Raw genomic sequence first — 22,046 nt, 5'->3', positions numbered from 1 at the left:
AAGAGATGAGGAGGGCACTATATCATGATTAAAGGGTCTATCCAACAAGAAGATCTAACAATTGTAAATATTTATGCCCCTAACTTGGGAGCAGCCAATCATATAAACTGACTAATAACAAAATTTAAGAAACACATTGATAACAATATAGTAAGAGTACGGAGTTTATACCCCACTCACTTCAATGGACAGATCATTTAAGCAGATCAACAAGGAAACAAGGGCTTTGAATAACACACTGGACCAGATGTACTTTACAGATATATTCAGACCATTCCATCCTAATGCAACAGAATACACATTCTCCTCGAGTGTACATAGAACATTCTCCAGAACAGATCACTTACTGTGTCACAAATCAGGTCTCAACTGGTACAAAAAAGATTGGGATCATTCCCTGCATATTTTCAGACCACAATGCTTTGAAACTTGAAGTCCACCACAAGAGAAAATTTGGAAAGAATGCAGATACATGGAAGATAAAGAGCATCCTATTAAAGAATGAATGGGAAATTAAAGAAGAATTTTTTTCTTTTTTTCTTTTTGATTTTTTTAATTTATTTATGATAGTCACACAGAGAGAGAGAGAGAGAGAGAGAGAGAGAGGCAGAGTCACAGGCAGAGGGAGAAGCAGGCTCCATGCACCAGGAGCCCGACATGGGATTCAATCCCGGGTCTCCAGGATTGTGCCCTGGGCCAAAGGCAGGCGCTAAACCACTGCGCCACCCAGGGATCCCTAAAGAAGAATTTTTAAAGATCATGGAAGCAAATGAAAATGAAAAACACAACTGTTCAAAACCTTTGGGCAGCAAAGGTGGTCCTAAGAGGGAGGTATATGGCAATACAAGCCTTTCTCAAGACACAAGAAAGGTCTCAACTACACAACCTAACCATACACCTAAAGGAGCTGGAGAGAGAACAGCAAATAAAACCTAAACCCAGGAGGAGAAGAGAATTAATAAATATTAGATCAGAATTCAATGAAATAGAAACCAAAAGAACAGTAGGACAGATAAATGAAACTAGGAGCTGGTTCATTGAAAGAATTAATAAGATTGATAAGCCTCTAGGACAGACTTATCAAACAGAAAAGAGAAAGGACCCAAATTAATAAAATCAGGAATGAAAGAGGAGAGATCACAACCAATGCCAAAGAAATACAAACCATTATAAGAACATATTATGAGTAACTATATGCCAACAAATTAGGCCATCTGGAAGAAATGGATGTGTTCCTAAAAACATATAAACTACCAAAACTGAAACAAGAAGAAATAGAAAACATGAACAGACCCATAACCAGCAAGGAAATTGAATCAGTAATAAAACATCTCCCAACAAAAGAATCCAGGGCCAGATGGCTTCCCAGGGGAACTCTCCCAAACATTTAGAAAGAATTAATACCTATTTTTCTTTTTTTAAAAAAAGATATTTTATTTATTCATGAGACACACACATAGAGAGAGGCCAGAGACCCAGGCAGAGGGAGAAGCAGGCTCCATGCTGGGAGCCCGATGCGGAACTCAATCCCGGGTCTTCAGGATCATGCCCTGGGCCGAAGGCAGTGCTAAACCGCTGAGCCACCCAGGCTGCCCAATACCTATTTTTCTGAAGCTGTTTCAAAAATAGAAATGGAAGGAAAACCTTCAGATTCATTCTTTGAGGCCAGGATTACCTTGATCCCTGAACCAGACAAAGATCCCACCAAAAAGGGGAATTACAGACCAATATCCCTGATGAACATGGATGCTAAAATGCTCACAAAGATACTAACTAATAGGATCCAACACTACATTAAGAAGATAATTCACCATGATCAAGTGAGATTTATTCCTGGGCTGCAACTGTGATTCAACATCCTCAAATCAATAAGTGATACACCACATTAATAAGAGAATGGACAAGAACCATATGATCCTCTCAGTAGATGCAGAAAAAGCATTTGACAAACTATAGTATCCATTCTTGATTAAACCTCTTCGGACTGTAGGGATAGAGGGAACATTCCTTAGCATCTTAATAAGTCATCTATAAAAAGCCCAAAGCAAGTATCATTCTCAATGGGGAAAAATGGAGAGCCTTTCCTCTAAGATCGGAAACACGACAGGGATGTTCACTCTCACCACTGTTGTTCAGCATAGTACTGGAAATCTTAGCCTCAGCAATCAGACAACAAAAAGAAATAAAAGGCATTCAAATTGGCAAAGAAGAAGTCAAACACTCCCTCTTTGCAGATGACATGATACTGCATGTGGAAAACCCAAAAGACTCCACCCCAAGATTGCTAGAAGGCATACAAATTCAGCAAAGTGATAGGATAGGCTCAGTGGTTGAGCGTCTGCCTTTGGCTCAGGGCGTGATCCCGGGGTCCTGGGATTGAGTCCCACATTGGGCTTCCTGTGTGGAGCCTGCTTCTCTCTCTGCCTATGTCTCTGCCTCTCTCTTTGTGTCTCTCATTAATAAATAAATAAAATCTTTAAAAAATAACAGTGAGACTGAAGAAAGAAAAATTAAGGAAACTATCCCATTTACAATTGCACCAAAACCTCAGAAGATACCTAGGAATAAACCTACCAAAAAGGCAAAGGATCGGTACTCAGAAAGCTCTAGGACACTCATGAAAGAAATTGAGGAAGACACAGAGAAATGGAAAAACATTCCATGCTCATGTATTAAAAGAACAAATATTGTTAAAGTGTCTAGGATACCTAGAACAACCTGTACATTCAATGCAATCCCCATCAAAATACCATCAACTTTTTTTCACAGAGCTGGAACAAATAATCCTAAGATTTGTTTGGAACCAGAAAAGACCCCAAATATCCAAAGCAATCTTGAATAAGATAACCAAAGCTGGTGGCATCACAATGCCTGACTTCAAGCTGTATTACAAAGCTGTGATCATCAAGACAGTGTGGTACTGGCACAAAAACAGACACACATAGATCCATGGGACAGAGTAGAGAACCCAGAAATGGACCCTCAATTCTATGGTCAACTTAACTTGGGCAAAGTAGGAAAGAATATCCACTGGAAAAAAGACAGTCTCTTCAATAAATGGTGTTGGGAAAACTGGACTGCCACATGCAGAAGAATGAAACTAGACCATTCTCTTACACCAGCCATTTTGACAGGTGTGAGGTGATAGCTCATCGTGGTTTTTTATATATATATATTTTATATTCATGAGAGACACACAGAGAGAGGCAGAGACACAGGTAGAGGGAGAAGCAGGCTCCATGCAAGGAACCTGATGTGGGACTCGATCCCGGGAATCTGGGATCACTCCCTGAGCCAAAGGCAGACGCTGAACCGCTGAGCCACTCAGGTGTCCCTCATCGTGGTTTTGATTTGTATTTTCCTCATGTCAAGTGATGTTGAACATCTTTTCATGTGTCTGTCAGCCATGTGTATGCCTTCTTTGGAAAAATGTCTATTCATATCTTCTGCCTATTTTTTAACTGGATTATCTGTTTTTGGGTGTTGAATTTTATAAGTCCTTTAGCAACATTTTTCAAGATATATGTCCTGAGGCAAGGGAAACAAAAGCAAAAATAAACTATTGCCACTGCATCAAAATAAAAACTTTTGCAAAGTGAAGGAAACAATCATTAACAATACTAAGCAGCAATCTCTGGAATTGAAAAATATATTTGCAAATGACATATCTCATAAAGGGTTAGTATTCAATATATACAAGGAAATTACAGAAGGAAGGAATATATGCATGCCTAGCCAAATTATGGAAGCAGCCCAAGTGTTCATCAATAGATGAATAGATAAAGAAGATGTGGTATTTATATACATATATAATGGAATATTATTCAGCCATATAAAAGAATGAATCTTGCCATTTGCAACAGCATGCATGGAGCCAAAGAGTATAATGCTTAGTATAATGCTTAAGTAAAGTTAAGTCAGTCAGAGAAAGACAAATACCATATGATTTTACTCATGTGTGGAATTTAAGAAACAAAGCAAGCGAAGGAAAGAAAATGAAGAGAGAGAGACAAACCAAGAAACAGATGGCTAACTATAGAGAACACACTATTGGGCACTAGAGGGGAGGTGGGTGGGGATAGGTGAGACAGATGATGGGGATTAAGGAGGGAACTGGTCATGATGAGCACTGTGTAATGTACAGAATTGTTGAATCTCTATACTGTACACCTAAAGCTAATATAACACTGTATGTTAACTATTCTTCAATTAAAATTTTAAAATGAACAAAAAACCCTACTGGGTGGTATTCATCTCTTGATTGGACCCACAGTATTAACATACACACATACAGACACATAGACAAACACAGCCACTTGTGTATAGAGTAATAAATCATGACCAAGTACAGTCCATTCCCAGAGTACAAGGATTGGCTTAACATTTGAAATTAATATAATTTAACATAATAACAGAATAAAGAAGAATAAATGACACAATTATTTCTATTGATAATTGACATGAAGATAAAGCATTTATCAAAATTCAATACTCATTTATGATTCTAAAAAAATCTCAGGAACTGTGGAAGGGAAAATCAGCCAGCAGATAAAAGACATCACCAACACTTTTTCTTTAAAAGATTAATTAATTTATTTAAAGAGAGTGCACACAAGCAGGGGGAGGGAAGGAGGGAAAGGAAGAGGGAGAGAATCTCAAGCAGACTTCCTGCTGAGTATGAAGCCTGATGCAAGGCTTGATCTCATGACTCTGAGATCATGACCTGAGCTGAAATCAAGAGCTGACTGCTTAAGTGACTGAGCCACCCAGGCGCTCCATCAACACTCTTATATAGTTAATATTCCTGGCAAAATACTGAACACTTTTACCCTAAGGATGTCTGGTGTTACCACTCTTATTTAACATAGTACTGGATGTGTTAGCCAGTGTAGCATGGCAAGAAAAACAAATGAATAACATAAACATATCGATTGGAAAGAAAAAAAATATAACTATCCCTACAACATGATTTTCTAAGAAACCCAGAAAACAAATACTTTGAGCTAATGAATACTTTAGCAAGGCTAGGATACAACGCTAATTTAAAAAGAAATCAATTTTTTAATATAACGGCAGCAAATAACTTGAAAATAGTATTCAAATTTTATAATGCCATCAGAATATAAAAATAGGAATAAAATTAACAAAAGATATGTAAGATCTGTATCTTCAATACTATCAAACACTGCTAAGAGAAATTAAAGAAGACCTAAATAAATATAAAGATCAGGTTCATGGATTCCAAGACTCAAAAGTGTTAGTTTGTTAGTTATTGACAAGCTGATTTTAAGATATATATGGAAATATAAAGAATCTAGAACGAGGGCTGGCAAAATCCGATCTGTGGGACAAATCCAGCCCACTGCCCATTTTTATAAGTAATATTTATTGAAACAGGCACACTCATTCGTTTATATATTGTTTATAGCTGCTATTTTGCTTCCATAACAGTATTGAGTAGTTGTGATAAAGAACATTTGACCCCATTTACTATCTAGTCCTTTACAAAAAAATTTGTAGACCTCTAATCTAGAATATCCACAATGATCTTGAAAAAGAACAAAGTTGACAAACATATTATCTGACTTTATTACTGTAAACCTGCAGTAGCCAAGACATTGTGGAACTGTAATAAGGAACCACAAATAGATAATGGAATTAAATAGAGATCCCAGAGACAAACCTACATTTATATGATCATTTGATTTTTTAAAGATTTATTTGTTTATTTGAGAGAGAGAGAGAGACAGAGAGAGTGAGAGGGAAAGAGAGAGAGTGAGCACAAGCAGGGGGAGGAGCAGAGGGAGAGGGAGAAAGAATCCACAGGCAGGTTCCCTGCTGAGTGTGGAGCCTGATGTGGGAATTGATCCTGTGACCCTGAGATCATGACCTGAGCTGAAATGAAGAGCCAGAGGCTCAACTGACTGAACCACCCAGGCGCCCTGGTCATTTGATTTTTGACAAAGTTGCAAAGGCAATCCAATGGGGGGAAAGGAAGTTCTTTTCAACAAATGAGGCTATCTGGATATCCATATATAAAAAATATGAACTTCTACCTATACCTCATAACACAGAAAAAAATTGAGATAGATCACAGATTTAGATGTAAAAAATAAAACTATAACACCTTTAGAAAACAGAATCTCATCATGTCATGGGAGCAGTCAAAGATTTCTTTTTTTTTTTATTTACCATTTTTATGTTTTATTTATTTTTCGTGTTTTTTTATTGGAGTTTGATTTTTTATTTATTTTTATTTATTTATTTATTTATGTATTTATTTTTAAACATTTTTAAAATTATTTATTTATTTATGATAGTCACAGAGAGAGAGAGGCAGAGACATAGGCAGAGGGAGAAGCAGGCTCCATGCACCGAGAGCCCGATGTGGGATTCGATCCTGGGTCTCCAGGATCGCGCCCTGGGCCAAAGGCAGGCGCTAAACCGCTGCGCCACCCAGGGATCCCTGGAGTTTGATTTTTTAAAAGAATTTATTTATTTATTCATGAGACACACACACACACACACACAGAGGCAGAGACACAAGCAGAGGTAGAAGCAGGCTCCACGCCAGGGGCCCGATGTGGGACTCGATCCCGAAACTCCAGGATCACGCTATGGGCTGAAGGCAGGTGCTGAGCCACCCAGGTGTCCCTTGGAGTTCAATTTGCCAACATATAGCATAACACCCAGTGCTCATCCCATCAAGTGCCCCCCTCAGTGCCCATCACTCAGTCACCCCATCCCCCCACCCGCCTCCCCTTCCACTACCCCTTATTTGTTTCCCAGAGTTAGGAGTCTCTCATGGTTTGTCTCCCTGTCTAATTTTTCCCATTCAGTTCCCCTCCTTTCCCTTATAATCCCTTTCACTATTTCTTATATTTCCCGTATGAGTGAAACCATATGTTTGACTGATACCCACCATTTGCTTTGACATGGAAAGATTTCTTATATGGATCACAGAAACAATAATCATTTAAAAAACTACCCAATTGTATTAAAATTTTCTGCTTATAAAAACACTGTTAAAAATAAATAGGTAAGCTACAGATTAGAAAATAATATTCCTAAAACATATACCAGGTAAGAAATAGTGACTAGGGTATGTAAAGAACTCCTAGAACTCAATAATGATAACCCAATGAAAAAATGGCAAAAGATATAACCAGATACTTCAGAAAATAAGATATATGAATGGCCAATAAGCACATGGAAAGATGCTCAACATCATCAGTCCTCAAAAAAATTGCAAATCAAACCCCAAAGAGATAACCACACTAATGGCTAACACTATTAAGATTGACAACACCAAATATTAGCAAGGATATGGAGCAGCTATAACTCTCATACATTGTTAATGACAATGTAAAATAAAACATCTACTTTAGTAAAAGTTCTGGCAATTGTTTATGAAATTGAACACTCACCTACTTTATGACCTAGCAGTTCCACTCCTAGCTATTTACGTGAGTAAAATGAAAACATGTATCTACAAAAATCCTTTTTTCTATGAATGCTCATGGCAGTTTTAATCATTATAACCCTGAATCAGAAACATTACAGGTGTTTACTCATAAAAAATCGGATTTATTCTATGGTATGAATTTCGAGAACAGGCAAAACTAATCTATGGTGGCAAAAATCAAAACAGTGATCTCCTCTAGGGAGAGTGTGCAAGGTTGGACTGGGAAGGAGTATAAGGGGACTTCCTACAGTGATGGTAATATTATGTATCTTATAGGGGTTTGGGTTATATAGGTATATGCATTTATCAAAACTCAGCAAGTGTATATTTGATATTCAAAATATAATTGTATGTAAATTTTATTTCAAAATTAAAAATTTGTAAACAAATATTGAACTCTAAAGATGTTAATATGGAAGTATTTAGGGGGACATGTAGTCATATCTACACTGTACATTTTTTTACAATGTACTTTGAAATGCATCAAAAATAAGATTGACAGATATATAGATAAACAGACAGATAATAAAACAAGCATAGGAATACTTCCTGGTAGAACCTAGGTGGTAGGTCTATGGGTTTTACTGTAAATGCTTTCAACTTTTCAATATGTTTAAAAATGTTTACAGGGCAGCCCGGGTGGCTCAGCAGTTTGGCGCTGCCTTCAGCCCAGGGCCTGATCCTAGAGACCTGGGATCGAGTCCCATGTCAGGCTCCCTGCATGGAGCCTGCTTCTCCCTCTGCCTGTGTCTCTGCCTCTCTCTCTCTCTGTGTGTCTCTCATGGATAAATAAATAAAATCTTTAAAAAAATGCTTACTATCAAATGTTGGAAAAAATATTGCGTATGTACTCATTGTTCTAGGGAATGGCGATACAAGAAATGACTAAGGTGGTGTTTTTCAGAATAGGTTATCCAATGGAAATGGATTAGCATTTGTGTAGTTCATATTACCATCCACGGACACAGGCAGGGGCAACAATTTATTTTTATCTTTACAACACGGTGTGGAGAAGCAAGCTTAGAAATGAGTGGAGATGATGAGTTCAATTTTGAATATGATGTGCTTTGCAATCGTATAAGATATCTAAGTGGCAATATCTAGTAGACTATTGGATATATACATCAGGAGATTTGCATAAATCTGGGCTACCGATAAATGTTGTGGTTGTCATGCCTTTGGGTACTCTAGCTGTTTGGTCAGTGAGCACAATTTAGTAACTTTTTAATTTTATTTATTTTTTTAAATTTTTATTTATTTATTTATGATAGTCACACACACACACACAGAGAGAGAGGCAGAGACATAAGCAGAGGGAGAAGCAGGCTCCATGCACCGGGAGCCCGAGGTGGGATTCGATCCCGGGTCTCCAGGATCGCGCCCTGGGCCAAAGGCAGGCGCTAAACCACTGTGCCACCTAGGGATCCCAACTTTTTAATTTTAATAGTGTCTTCATTTTAAAATACTATCTCAAATATCTGCTCCCCTCAAATCTAGTATTCTTTACCTGTTGGCCTATTTTTCCATGGGAAGTACAATAAGAACAGAAATTGTACTAGTAAAAAGCTATAAAACAGCAAGATTAAAATGGTCAATATAAGAATTTTAGGGCTTTTCATTAGGCTAATAATTTGAAGGTTAATAATTAGTAAAAACATTACACTGGTTCTTTGGTACTCACCTGATCAAATAGAGTTCTTTATTCCATGGGTAGATATTTAAGACTGGCCCAACCCCAATCATGTGGTTGTGACATTCTCCAACATTTTCAATATATTCATGCTTCAATGGTACTTTGGTGAGGAGTTCAAATTCCTCAGGTGCCTTTTGAAGTACCTGTTCCGCTGCATAGAATCCATCTACCAGCAGTGTCCTCCCACCTGTTCCTTCATGCTTAAGACAGTGAAACACTTGAATGCTAAAGAGAGAAAAAATTAAATTCTTCTGTTCAGGGGAGAAAAGAGAGCATATAAAAATATTTAAAGATTATATATGAAAAATTAATAAATCTACTTATACCATTTTCATTTCTAGATTAATCATTTTCCCTAATAGCCAGTTGTACTTTTTTGTGCTTTGATATATCAATGCCACTACAGGTTTCTTCTAAACATATTCAATATTAATTAAAACCTATATGCGCCAGATCCTGGGGATACAGTCATGAATAAGATATAGTTTCTGTTTTAAAAAAATTACACAGTCTAGTAGGAAATCATGAGGCAAATAAATAACAGTAAAATATGACAGGGACTATAATCAAGTTGTATACAAGATAGAGGGTCCATAAAGAAAGAACATTATTTACAAAGTATATTTAAGGAAGAGGGCAAGAAGTTCCTGTCAGTAAAGCACAGAGAATTATGAAAGGATTTTAAACTGGGAAACTCTATGGTCACATTAACATTTTTAAGACTTGATTCTGATGATAGTATGGGAGACGGACTGGATGGAAGCAAGATGACAGAAAATGTAGAAAACAATGTGGTAACTGAAATAGACAAAAATACCAAGGGCTTGAGCTTAGAGAAGACATATTGTAGGAACAGAACTGACAAGATTTAATAACTGATTAAATGGGGTGGAGAAACAAGAAGCAAAAATCTAGAATGACTTCAGGTTATTCCCTTGGTTAACTTGTCATTTGCTAAGATGGAGAATGCATGCAGAAGTATAATTGATCATAACCTCATAAGAGGTTGAGGTAGAAGTTCAGTTTAGGGGCCATGTTGAAATAGTTGAGTCATATATGGGTGAAAATATTAATAGGGAAAGGAAAGGGGACCTAATGGGCTGGAAAATTGCCCTAAAAGTTTCAAATTAACAAGGGGGAAAGAAAATTAATAGTAATTTAGAAAATAAATAAAAGTAAATAATGAAGTAAAATAAGTAAAAAACTATGAATGCAGGTAGAAGGAATAAAATCAAGGAAAACCTAATATAAATACAATTAAAATGAGAAACGTCAGTTCTGGACTCAAGCTTTCTGTGAAACTTCTAGGTCAAGATTGTTCAGTACCTAGTTGAAGGTATTTAACCTAGAAGATAGGCCAATTTAGTAGTTTGTGGGTGATAGCCAAAGCCAAGAGCACAGAAAAAGTCATTTGGAGAGAACATTTCAAGTAAGAAAAGAAGGACAATGAGAAAACCTGAAGGAACAACAATATCTAGGACATGGACAGAGGAAAATAAGCCAGCAAAGGATGCTGAGGAAAAGTGGTCAGAGATGTAGGAAGAAAACTAAAAAAGAAAGGATACGTAAGAACAGTTAGTGGTTAACACCATGCCCCAGGGGGCAAGTAAGATGAAGACTGAAAGGTATACACTAAGTATGACAATAAGTTAGTTGCTGGTGACGTTGGAGAGAGTAATTTTATTTTTGTTATTTAATTAATTAGTTTATTTATGAGCAAGCATGTGGGGGGGGGAAGGGGGGAGGAGAGAGAATCCTCAAGCAGACTCCGTGCTGAGCATGGAACCCAATGCAGGGCTCAATCTCACAACCCTGAGACCATAATGAGTTTAAGTCAGATGCTCAACCCACTGAGCCACCCAGGTGACCTTAAAGAGAGTCATTTTAATTGGGAGGGTGTTGGATAAACTAGCTGACTATGGATTTGAGGAGTGAATGGGAGGTGACAATGAAAAGATACTGAATGTCAATGATTCTTTGAATAACTTTAGCTGTGAAGGGGAGGAATAAGGCAGGGCTCTAACTAGAGAGAGATAGAGACTAAAGAAGATATGAGAAGCTGATAGGAATCAATAGGTACAGAAAGGGTGAAGATGTAGGAGAGATAAATGTCTGCGGAGGCTGGAGAAGAGATCCAGAGCAAAGGTAGCTTTCAAAATGACAAGGCATATAACAATGCTGCTGATGGTGATGATAATGGCTAAAGTGATAATAATAATAATAGCTAGCATTTCTTGAGCATTTAATTTGTGTCAGGCGGTATGCCAAGTGCTTTAAATACATCATGTAATGTAATCCCTAAGCAATACTAATGAATAGGTTTTATCACTAGTTCCATTTTACAGATGAAGAAACTGAGTCACAGAGAAGTCAGTAAGTTACTTGTCCAAGATAACAAACCTAATATATATCACAGCTGGGATGCAGATCCAGATCTGTTAATGACATGGCCTGAACTCTTAACCATTCTTACTATACTGCTACTGTACTTACTTGGCCCTTGTCATTGACTAGAAAGGTCTAAATTAAAGTCACCAACAACTAAATGCTTATCTTTCGTACTGGTTAAAGAGAAAAGAGTTACTCAATATTTGAATCTCAACCTCTGTCCAGCTGCTTCTCATCCCATTTCCTCTTTCTTCCTTCTGGACCCCCTAGAATGAGGATACAGGGCTATTGGGATCTTCATTTATTGATAACACTGAAAAGGATCTCTAAAAGCTGCTTTATTCTTTCTCCCCTGAACCAAATATTCTTAAGTTCCAAATCGTTAAAGAAAATCAATGTAACCACAATCAATTGCATATTATCACCCTCTCATATTATCTTTATAAATACATATGTACACTCACTTTACTAATATCTTTGTGCCTCAGGCTCATCATCTATATGCAGAAGCAAGATCAATAACAAAAACTACAGAGGTACCGCTAATAACTGGGAAATGGTAGGTAAATTAAAAATGGCATTTATCATGTCACATGATTATCATCTCATTTTTGTGGTGAGAAAATTTAAGATCCACTCTCTGTTAACTAAAGTGGTGATAATATTATAATATATAACCATTGTATACCTTAAATTTATATGTTACATGTCAATTATATCTTAATAAAGCTAGGGGAAAAAGTATGGTATATTTTTGGCTCAGCAGCTTCTGAGTCCATGTGAAAAAAGGGTTTTAAAATTAATTCCTTCTCTCCAACTTCTTACAAATTGGATTCAAATTCCTGTTAATACCAGCCCAAAGCAGCTGTGTTTAGAAGATTGATCCTGTTTCAATATAACTAAATATAAGAAAACTGTACAATTCCAGAATTAACTATTAGACCTTTTTTGGTAAGTTGTTGGTAATTACTTAGACAAAAATATAAATTAAACAAAATTTAGATCCATTTATGTAGTAATGTGTATTTTCAATCACTTAAAAAAATTCTTCTTCTAAGTCCAAAGAAGACTGAGCTAGAGTATTTCAAAATTATCATGTTTCTAAGAGAAGAAAAAGAAACAGTCACACACGTCATCATCAGCAGATATGATCTTGGTTCAAACAGAATGGAAAGTGATTAAGGAATTATTCAAGACCATCACATGTAAAGACCCTGTATGTGGAAAATTCTAATCCACTTACCCACAGGGCTCTTGAAAATAGGTAGTGTCAGTGTGCCGATCCAAAGCCAGCTTGGTGTATGCGGTGTCACCTCTGGAGAAGTCTGAAGTGAAATACCACATCCTCCCATAGATGGTTTCTCTGTCAAAGCAAATGAAGGACGACTTAAGTATTTAAAATTTTTATTCCTGTCTTTCATAACTCTAGTAACTTCTTTATTCAGAAGTAACAAAAGATTTTTTGGCTTCAGATTTCCATGTTTAAGGTGTAGATGACAGTTGAACACAGCACCAGTCTTAACAATCTGTTACTGATTAATATTCTAGGAAGTTGGGGGGCAAACTGTGAAAGTAGAGTTGACCCTTGAACAACAGAGGTTTCGGGATCCCTGGGTGGCGCAGCGGTTTGGCGCCTGCCTTTGGCCCAGGGCGCGATCCTGGAGACCCGGGATCGAATCCCACGTCGGGCTCCCGGTGCATGGAGCCTGCTTCTCCCTCTGCCTGTGTCTCTGCCTCTCTCTCTCTCTGTGACTATCATAAATAAATAAAAATTAAAAAAAAAAGAACAACACAGGTTTCAACTGCATGGATCCACCCATACATGGATTTTTTTCTATACAGATGTTATTATAAATATATTTTCTCTTTCTTATGATTTTCCTAATAATAGTTTCTATTCTCTAGTTTATTGTAAGAATACAGTATATAATACATACAACACATAGAATATGTGCTCATTGATTATGTTATTGGTAAAACTTCTAGTCAGCAGTAAACTATTACTAATTAAGTTCTGGAGAGTTAAAAGTCATACATGAATTTTCTACTGTGTGGGGTTGGGGAAGGTCAGTTCCCCTTACCCACACATTGTTCAAGGGTCAACTGTATAATGTAGTCTGAAAGCTTAGGGGATTACCCCCTCTGTTTATGTGCCTACTTTTAATAGCTTTCACATTCACGGTTTTTTCCTGTGCTCACCTTCCTTGCATAGAAAAAGATGTCTTTATGCAGATGCTTTTAGAAGTGAGTAATGTAGATCCTCACCCATCTATTGGACATGGAGGAATAAGAAAAAGAGAAAAGGATAGTTCATGTTAGCAAGTATTTAATGAAATGCTGTATCACTGTTGTCTTATCTCTCCTTAAGGCATACATCATAAATTTTGATTTTATAGTTTTTTCCTGATGGCTTATAGCTGACCAAAGGTCATTTTAATTCTTTAGCTTTCAGAGTTCATCTTATTTTTTGAACCCTCAGAGTCCAAACAGGAAATAGTCATCCTCAGGAACTATGATCTCTAAAGCCCTCTCAATTGATTGATTGTTTACCAGCACAGCTTCCTTTTCTGAAAGTTCTCAAAGTGTGTTTGAAACTGAATGGTTCAAAAAATGTTGATTATGTTATACCAGGATAGAGGAAATGACCCAGAATTCTACTTGCTACACAATTAGTGATATCTGGCCCATATTAAGTAAAAATATGTTTACATCACCTGTATTACTATAGAAGATCAATCTATATATTACCTAGAAATGCAGACTGGCAAGTGGAAACAGCACTGAATTCAGGATCAGGAAATCTGAGCCATCTGAATCTCAGTTCTCTTTTTTTAAACTTAAAAAAGAGACATTTATTTATTTTATAGAGAGCTATGGAGGGCGGGGGGCAGAGAGAGAGGGAGAGAGAATCTCACGTCAGCTCCATGGCCAGTGCAGAGCCTGACACAGGGCTCAGTCACAACCCTGAGATTGTGACCTGACCTGAAATCAAGAGTCAGATGCTTAACAGACTGAGCCATGCAAGCCCCCCTCATTTCTTTTTAACTGAACCTTTTACTAGTGAACATCTTCTGTTAGCACTGTTATATACACATACCATTAAAAAAATGATTTTATTTATTTGAGAGAGAGAGAGAGAGAGAGAGAGAGAGAGAGGAAGAGGAGGAGCAGGGGAGGGGCAGAGGGAGAAGCAGGCTCCCTGCTAAGCAGGGACACCAATGCTGGGCTAGATTCTAGGACCTTGGAGTCATGACCTGAACTGAAGGCAGAAGCTTAACCAACTGAGCCATCCAGGTGCTCCTACACTACAATATTAGATTTTAAAAAATATTTATTTACATTCCAGTTAGATAACAAACATTGTAGTATCAGTGTCAGGTGTACAATACAGTGGTTGAACACTTCCATAAATCACCCAGTGCTCTCAGAACAAGTGTCCTCTCACCCACTCCCTGACTACCTCCCCTCTGGTGACCATAGTGTGTTCTCTATAGTTAAGAGTCTATTTCTTGGTCAGCCTCTCTCCCTCTTTTCCTTTTCTCATGTGTTTTGTTTCTTAAATTCCACATATGAGAGAAATCATATGGTATTTGTCTTTCTCTCACTGACTTATTTCACTAAGTATAATACTCTCTAGATCCATCCACATCATTGTAAATGGCATGATTTCATTCTTTTTTATAGCTGAGTAATATTCCATTGTGTGTGTGTGTGTGTGTGTGTATCTGACATGTTTTTATTCATTCATCAATAGATTTTTGGGGCTCTTTCCATAATTTGGCTGTTACTGATAATGCTACTATAAACATTGGGGTATATGTATTTCTTTGAATTGTAAGTACTTAGTAGTGCAATTGCTGGGTCATAGGGTAGTTCTATTTTAACTCCTTGAGGAGCCTCCACACTGTTCTCCAGAGCGGCTGCACCAGCTTACATTCCTACCAACAGTATAAGAAGATTCTCCTTTCTCCACATCCTCACCAACACCCGTTGTCTCCTGACTTGTTGATTTTAGCCATTCTGACAGGTGTGAGGTGGGATCTCATTGTGCATTTGATCTGCATCTCCCTGATGATCAGTGATGTGGAGCATCTTGTCAGGTGTCTGTTGACCATCTGGATGTCATCTTTGGAAAAATGTCTATTCATGTTTTCTGCCCATTTTTAACTGGATTATTTGTTTTTTTGGGTGTTGAGTTTGACAATTCTTTGAGGATTTTGGATACTAAGCCTCTATCAGAGATATCATTTGGAAATGTCTTTTCCCATTCTGAAGGCTGCCTTTTAGTTTTGTTGTTTCCTTCCTGTGCAGACACTTTTTATCTTGAAGTCTCAATAGCTGATTTTTGCTTTTGTTTCCCTTGTCTCTGCCAAGGTGTCTAATAAGAAGTTGCTGCGGCTGAGGTCACAGAAGTTGCTGCCTGTGTTCTCCTCTAGGATTTTCTTTTTAAAAAAAGATTTTTATTTATTTATTCATGAGAGACACACACACACAGAGAGGCAGAGACACAGGCAGAGGGAAATGCAGGCTCCACGCAGGGAGCCCGACATAGGACTCGATCTCGGGTCTCCAAGATCACATCCTGGGCTGAAGGCGGCGCTAAACCGCTGAGGCACCTGGGCTACCCTCCTCTAGGATTTTGATGGTTTCAGGTCTCACATTTAGATCTTTCATCCATTCTGAGTGTATCTTTGTGTGTGGTGTAAGAGAATGGTCCAGTTTTCTCAACACCATTTGTTGAAGAGACTGTCTTTTATCCAGTGGAGATTCTTTCCTGCTTTGTTGAATATTAGTTGACCATAGAGTTGAGGGTCCATTTCTGGATTCTCTATTCTGTTCTATGGATATATGTGTCTGTTTTTGGGTCAGAACCACACTGTCTTGATGATCACAGCTTTGTAGTACAACTTGAAATCCGGCATTGTGATGCCCTCAGGTTTGTTTTTCTTTTTCAAGATTGCTTTGGCTGTTCAAAGTCTTTCATGATTCCACACACATTTTAGGATTGTTTATTTATAGCTCTGTCAAAAAAGTGGGTGGTATATTGATAGGGATTGCATTAAATGTGTAGGCTGCTTTGGGTAATATAGACATTTTAAAAATATTTGTTCCTCCAATCCACAAGCATGGAATGTTTCTCCATCTCTTTGTGCCATCTTCAATTTCTTTCATCTGTGTTTTATAGTTTTCAGAATACAGATCATTTACATGTTTGGTCAGGTTTATTCCTAGGCATCTTACAGTTTTTGGTGCAGTTATAAATAGAATTGATTCCTTGACTTCTCTTTCTGCTGCTTCATCATTACTGTATAGAAATACAACAGATTTCTGTACAATGATTTTGTATTCTGCAATTTTACTAAATTCATGTATCAGTTCTAGCAATTCTTCTGTGGAATCTTTTGGGTTTTCTATATATAGCATCATATCATCTACAAATAGTGAAAGTATGACTTCTTCCTTCCTGATTTGGGTACCTTTTATTTCTTTTTATTGTCTGACTGCTGAGCCTGGGACTTCCAGCACTATGTTAAATAACAGCGGTGAGAGTGGGCATCCTTATTCCTGAAATTAGAGGAAAAGCTCTCAGTTTTTCCCCATTGAGGATGAGATTTGCTGCGGGTTTCTGTATATGGCCTTTATTATGATGGGGTGTGTTTCCTCTATCCCTACTTTGTTGAGGGTTTCTATCTGGAATAGATGTTGTGCTTTGTCAAATCCCTTTTCTGCATCTATTGAGAGGATCCCATGGGTGCTATCCTGTCTTTTATGCATGTAGTGTATCACACTGATTGATCTGTGAATATCGATCCACCCTTGTGGCGCAGGAATACATCCCACTTGATCCTGGTGAATGATTCTTTCAATGTACTGTTGGATTTGATTTGCTGGTATCTTGTTGAGAACTTCTGCATCCATGTGCATCAGGGATATTGGCCTCTATTCTGTTTTTACTGGAGTCTGTCTGGCTTTGGATTGAGGGTAATGCTGGCCTCTTAGAATGACTTTGGAAGTTTTCCCTCCATTTCTATTTTTTGCAATAGTTTGAGAACAACAGGCATTAACTCTTTTTTTTTAATGTTTGGAAGAATTCCCCTGTAAAGCCATCTGGCCCTGGCCTTTTGTTTGTTTGGAGATTTTGATGACTGATTTACATTCTTTGCTGGTTATCTGTCTGTTCAAATTTTCTATTTCTTCTTTTTTCTGTTTTGGTAGGTTATGTGTTTCTATTTGTAATTTATCCATGTCTTCCAGGTTGTCCAATGGGTTGGCATATAATTTTTCATATTATTCTCTTAGAATTGTTTGCATTTCTGTGGTGCTGGTTGTGATTTTTCCTCTCTCATTTGTGATTTTATTTATTTGGGACTTTTCTTTTTAAGTCTGGCTGGGGTTTATCAATTGTATTACTTTTTTTTCACATAACCAGCTCCTGTTTCATTGATCTCTTCTACTGTTGTTTTAGTTATCGTATCATTTATTCCTGTTCTAATCTCTTATTTACCTTCTTCTGCTGGTGTTACACTTCATTTGTTGTTCTTTTTCTAGCTCCTTTAGGGGTTAGGTTGTTTCTTTGAGATTTTTCTTGCTTGTTAAGGTAGGCCTGTAATGCAATATACTTCCATCTTAGGACCACTTTTACCCTATCTGAAAGGTTTTAGACTACTGTGTTTTCATTTTCATTTGTTTCCATGTATGCTTAAAAATTTCTTCTTTAATTTCCCAGTTGACCCATTCATTGCCTAGTACCATGTTGTTTGACCTGCATGTATTTGTGGTCTTCCCAAGTTTTTTTTTCTTGTGTTTGACTTCCAGTTTCACAGTGTTGTGGTCAGATAACAGGCACGGTATGACCCCAATATTTTAGTACTTGTTGAGACGTTCTTTGTGACCCAGTATGTGATCTGTTCTGGAGAATGTCCCATGTGTACTCGAAATGAATGTGTATTCTGCTGCTTTAGGATGGAATGCTCTGGATATATCTGCGAGGTCCATCTGGTCCAGCGTGTCATTCAAAGCCATGGTTTCCTTGTTGGTTTTCTGTTCAGATGATCTGGTCATTGCTCTAAGTGGGGAGCTAAAAAGTCCCCTACTATGATTGTAGAATTGTTAGATCTTCTTGTTGGATAGTCCCCTGTACTACGATACAGCACCTTCTTCATCTGTTGTTACAATCTTTGGTTTAGAATGTATTTTGTGTGATATAAGTACTGCTACTCCACCTTTCTTTCACGTCGTTAGCACAATAAATTGTTTTTCATCCCCTTGCTTTCAATCTGCAGGTATCTTTAGGTCTAAAATGAGTCTTGTAGGCAGCATATAGATGGGTCTTTTATGCATTCAGACACTCTGTTTCTTTTGATTGTTTACTTAGTGCATTTACATTCAGGGTAATTATTGATAGATATGTATTTTTTTAAAAGATTTTATTTATTTATTCATGAGAGACACACACACAGAGAGAGAGAGAGAGAGAGAGAGAGAGAGAGAGAGAGAGAGGCAGAGACACAGGCAGAGGGAGAAGCAGGCTCCACGCAGAGAGCCCGACGTGGGACTCGATCCAGGGTCTCCAGGATCATGCCCTGGGTTGCAGGCGGCGCTAAACCGCTGCGCCACCGGGGCTGCCCGATAGATATGTATTTATTGCCATTTTATTACTTGTATTGTCATTGTTTCTGGAGATTTTCTCTGATCCTTTCTTGTCTTTGTCACATTTGGTCTCTCCTTTCTACTAAGAGAGTCTTCTGTGATATTTCTTGCAGGGCTGATTTAGTGGCTACAATCTCTTTAGTTTTGTTTGAGAAACTATCTCTCCTATTCTGAATGATAGCCTTGCTGGGGAGAGTATTCTTGGCTGCGGATTTTTCCATTCAGTACTTTGAATATATCATGGTACTCCTGGCTTGCCAAGTTTCTGTGGAGAGGTCTGCAGCTAATGTTATGGATCTTCCTTTGTAAGTAAAGGCTCCTTTTGTCTTGCTGCTTTTAGGATCTTTTCTTTATCACTAGATTGTCCAAATTTAACTCCACTATGCCTTGGTGTTGTCTGCTTTTCTTGATTTTAATGGGAGTTCTATACACCTTCTGGATTTGAATATCTGTTTCTTTCCCCAGATTAGAGAAAATTTCAGCTACTATTTCCTCTTCTGCCCCCCTTTCTCTCTTCTTCTGGACTCCTATGATACAGATATTATTACATTTGATGGAGTCACTGAGATCCCTAAGTCTATTCTCCTGTTCCATAATTCTTTCTCCATTTGGTTCAGCTCTATTATTTTCCATTATTTTGTGTTCTTTTAAAAATATTTTTAGAGGGCAGAGAGAGAGAGAGAGAGAATGGGGAGAGGGGCTTAGGGAGTGGGAGAGAGAAAGTCTTAAGTAGGCTCCATTCCCAGTGAAGAGCCTGATGCAGGGCTCAATCTCATGACCCTGAGATCATGACCTGATCCAAAATGAAGAGTCTGATTTTTAACCACCTGAGTCATCCAGGTGCCCCATTATTTTGACTTTTATATCATTATTCATTCCTCTGCTTCTTACATATTTATGGTCATCACATCCAGTTTTTAATCTGTTATTGCATTTTTCATTTGTGATTGGTTGTTTTTTAACTCTTTTATCTCTGTAGCAAGGGCCTCCTTGAAGTCTTCTATTCTTTTCTCAAACCTAGTGAGTATCCTTATGATTGTTGTTTTATATTCTCCATTAGGCATGTTACTTATATCTGTTTCACTTGGATCTCTGGCTGTGAACTTTTCTTGTTCCTTTTTGGGGATGAATTCCTCCATCTTGGCATTTTGTCTATGTCTTTATATTCTTCACTGTGTTAGGAAAGCCTGTTATGTTTCCTGCTCTTGAGAGTAATGGCTTTATGAAGAAGAGGTCATACAGTGTCCAGGGCTGGGTGCTCCAGGGAATGTCTCTTGTACGTGCTGTGTGCACTCTGCTACTGTGTTTTGGCTACTCTTTCCCTCAGTTTAGTCCTCTGCAGAGTTTTTCCTTGTCTGTAGTCCACAGTGTTTAGAACTTGGCCAGAGCACAGTGAGCTTTATGTAGCTATGCTCTTGTCTACTTGTTAAATGAGACCTGATACCACTTCCACTAATACTGAAGCCTTGCAGAACTCTATGGTTGGTAGATGTGGTGTATGCAGGGGTTTCTACTGGTCTTCTGGTGAGGGGGCCTGCTGATCTGGTCCTTAGACACGTTTGCAAGAGAAAAGAAATACCAGCAGAGTGCAGTGGAGTGGGACTTTGGGCAAGCAGGTCAGGCAGCCAGCGTGGGCATTTTGCTGTTTACTTAAGTCGGTTTATGCTGAGGGGTAGGGGAGGGAAATGGTGCCAGCCAGCTCCTCTGTCCCTGGAGAAGGGAGTCTGTGCTTGCTGCTCTCAGGGAAGCACTCCCAGAAGAGTGAATAATTTCCCCTCATGTCTTCTAAGCATTTTTCAGATCGGTGTTTTTACACTGTCTCTGGGTTGTTTGCCTGCCTGGAGCAGCACAGTGCACTTTGGACTCTATATCAGCCAAGCCTGATGACTTTTAAAACTCTAATCTTTGGGGGTCTGGTGTGGTGGGGACCTGACCTGGTCTTCTGGGGGATGGTCTCACTATGCTGGGACTGATGCAGGTTTGATCCAGAAGGGCAGTCATGCCACAGCACAGGGGCATGGAATTTGGAACAAAACAGGCTAAACAGCCAGTGTCTGAGTTAGCTGGCTTCAGCAAGTGTCTCTGGACCTATGCTGATGGTGCCTGTGGGCACTTTTGTCCCCAGAGAAGACTGAACATTATCTCCCTGTGTGCCTTAGGCAATCCTCAGATTGCACTGTTTGCCCTGGGGTTACTTGCCTGCCTTCTCACCAGGAGTAATACCCTCAGGTCTCTATCTCAGCCAAACCCATGGATCTCTAAAACCAGTCTTTGAGCCCAGCTGGTTGCAAAACCTCATGAAAATCAGCCACTCTTTTTTCCCAGCCAATGGCTTTGGGAAAGTGTTCCCCTTTTGCTCATCCCTATGTGCTCCACTCTCTCTTGCCTTTCTCTGCAACGAGGGTTCCCTCCCTTCCATAGCACTCATGGGTTTCTCCCCCAGACCATGTCTTTGCACTCCTTGCCTTCCTCTATGTGGCCTCTCTTCTCTCCTACTTGTGCAGTTTGTTCTATCATCCTCAGGTCAATTTCTTGGGTATTCAGAATGATTTGATAGTTAATTGGCTCTGTTTAAGGGACGAAGTAAGCCTAGGGTTCTCCTATGACACTACCATCTTAGCTCCTCTGCTGAATCCCAATTCTACTTCTTACTAGCAGAGCAATCCTGGGCAAGCCACTTACTTATTATATGTCTCAAGTGGCTCATCAGCAGAATAGGGGATAAAATATGCACTCATCAGAATTTCTATAAGGATCAAAAGAAAATAATGGGTGTGAATATATTGGTTAAATGCTATATAGTGTAAGGCAGTATTATTAACAGCTAGTCTCTGAATCAAGCCTTAGAGA

The 22,046-nt window shown here is 38.3% G+C and overlaps 1 protein-coding gene across 4 annotated transcripts in view; it reads right to left on the bottom strand.

Moving 5' to 3' along the window:
• Positions 1-22,046, bottom strand: part of TMLHE (trimethyllysine hydroxylase, epsilon) — a 117,839-nt gene that overhangs the window by 37,885 nt on the left and 57,908 nt on the right. For all 4 annotated transcript variants that reach the window (XM_072818155.1, XM_072818157.1, XM_072818158.1 and 1 more), the window contains 2 exons: positions 12,790-12,909; positions 9,147-9,383 (listed from right to left, as the gene is read on the bottom strand). In XM_072818155.1, coding sequence (XP_072674256.1) covers positions 9,147-9,383; positions 12,790-12,909 — 357 coding nt within the window. The remainder of the gene's footprint in view (positions 1-9,146; positions 9,384-12,789; positions 12,910-22,046) is intronic.

This window comes from Canis lupus, chromosome X (assembly GCF_048164855.1).
Source record: "Canis lupus baileyi chromosome X, mCanLup2.hap1, whole genome shotgun sequence".
Lineage (NCBI taxonomy): Eukaryota > Metazoa > Chordata > Mammalia > Carnivora > Canidae > Canis > Canis lupus.
This window is presented reverse-complemented; position numbering and strand designations above follow the sequence as displayed.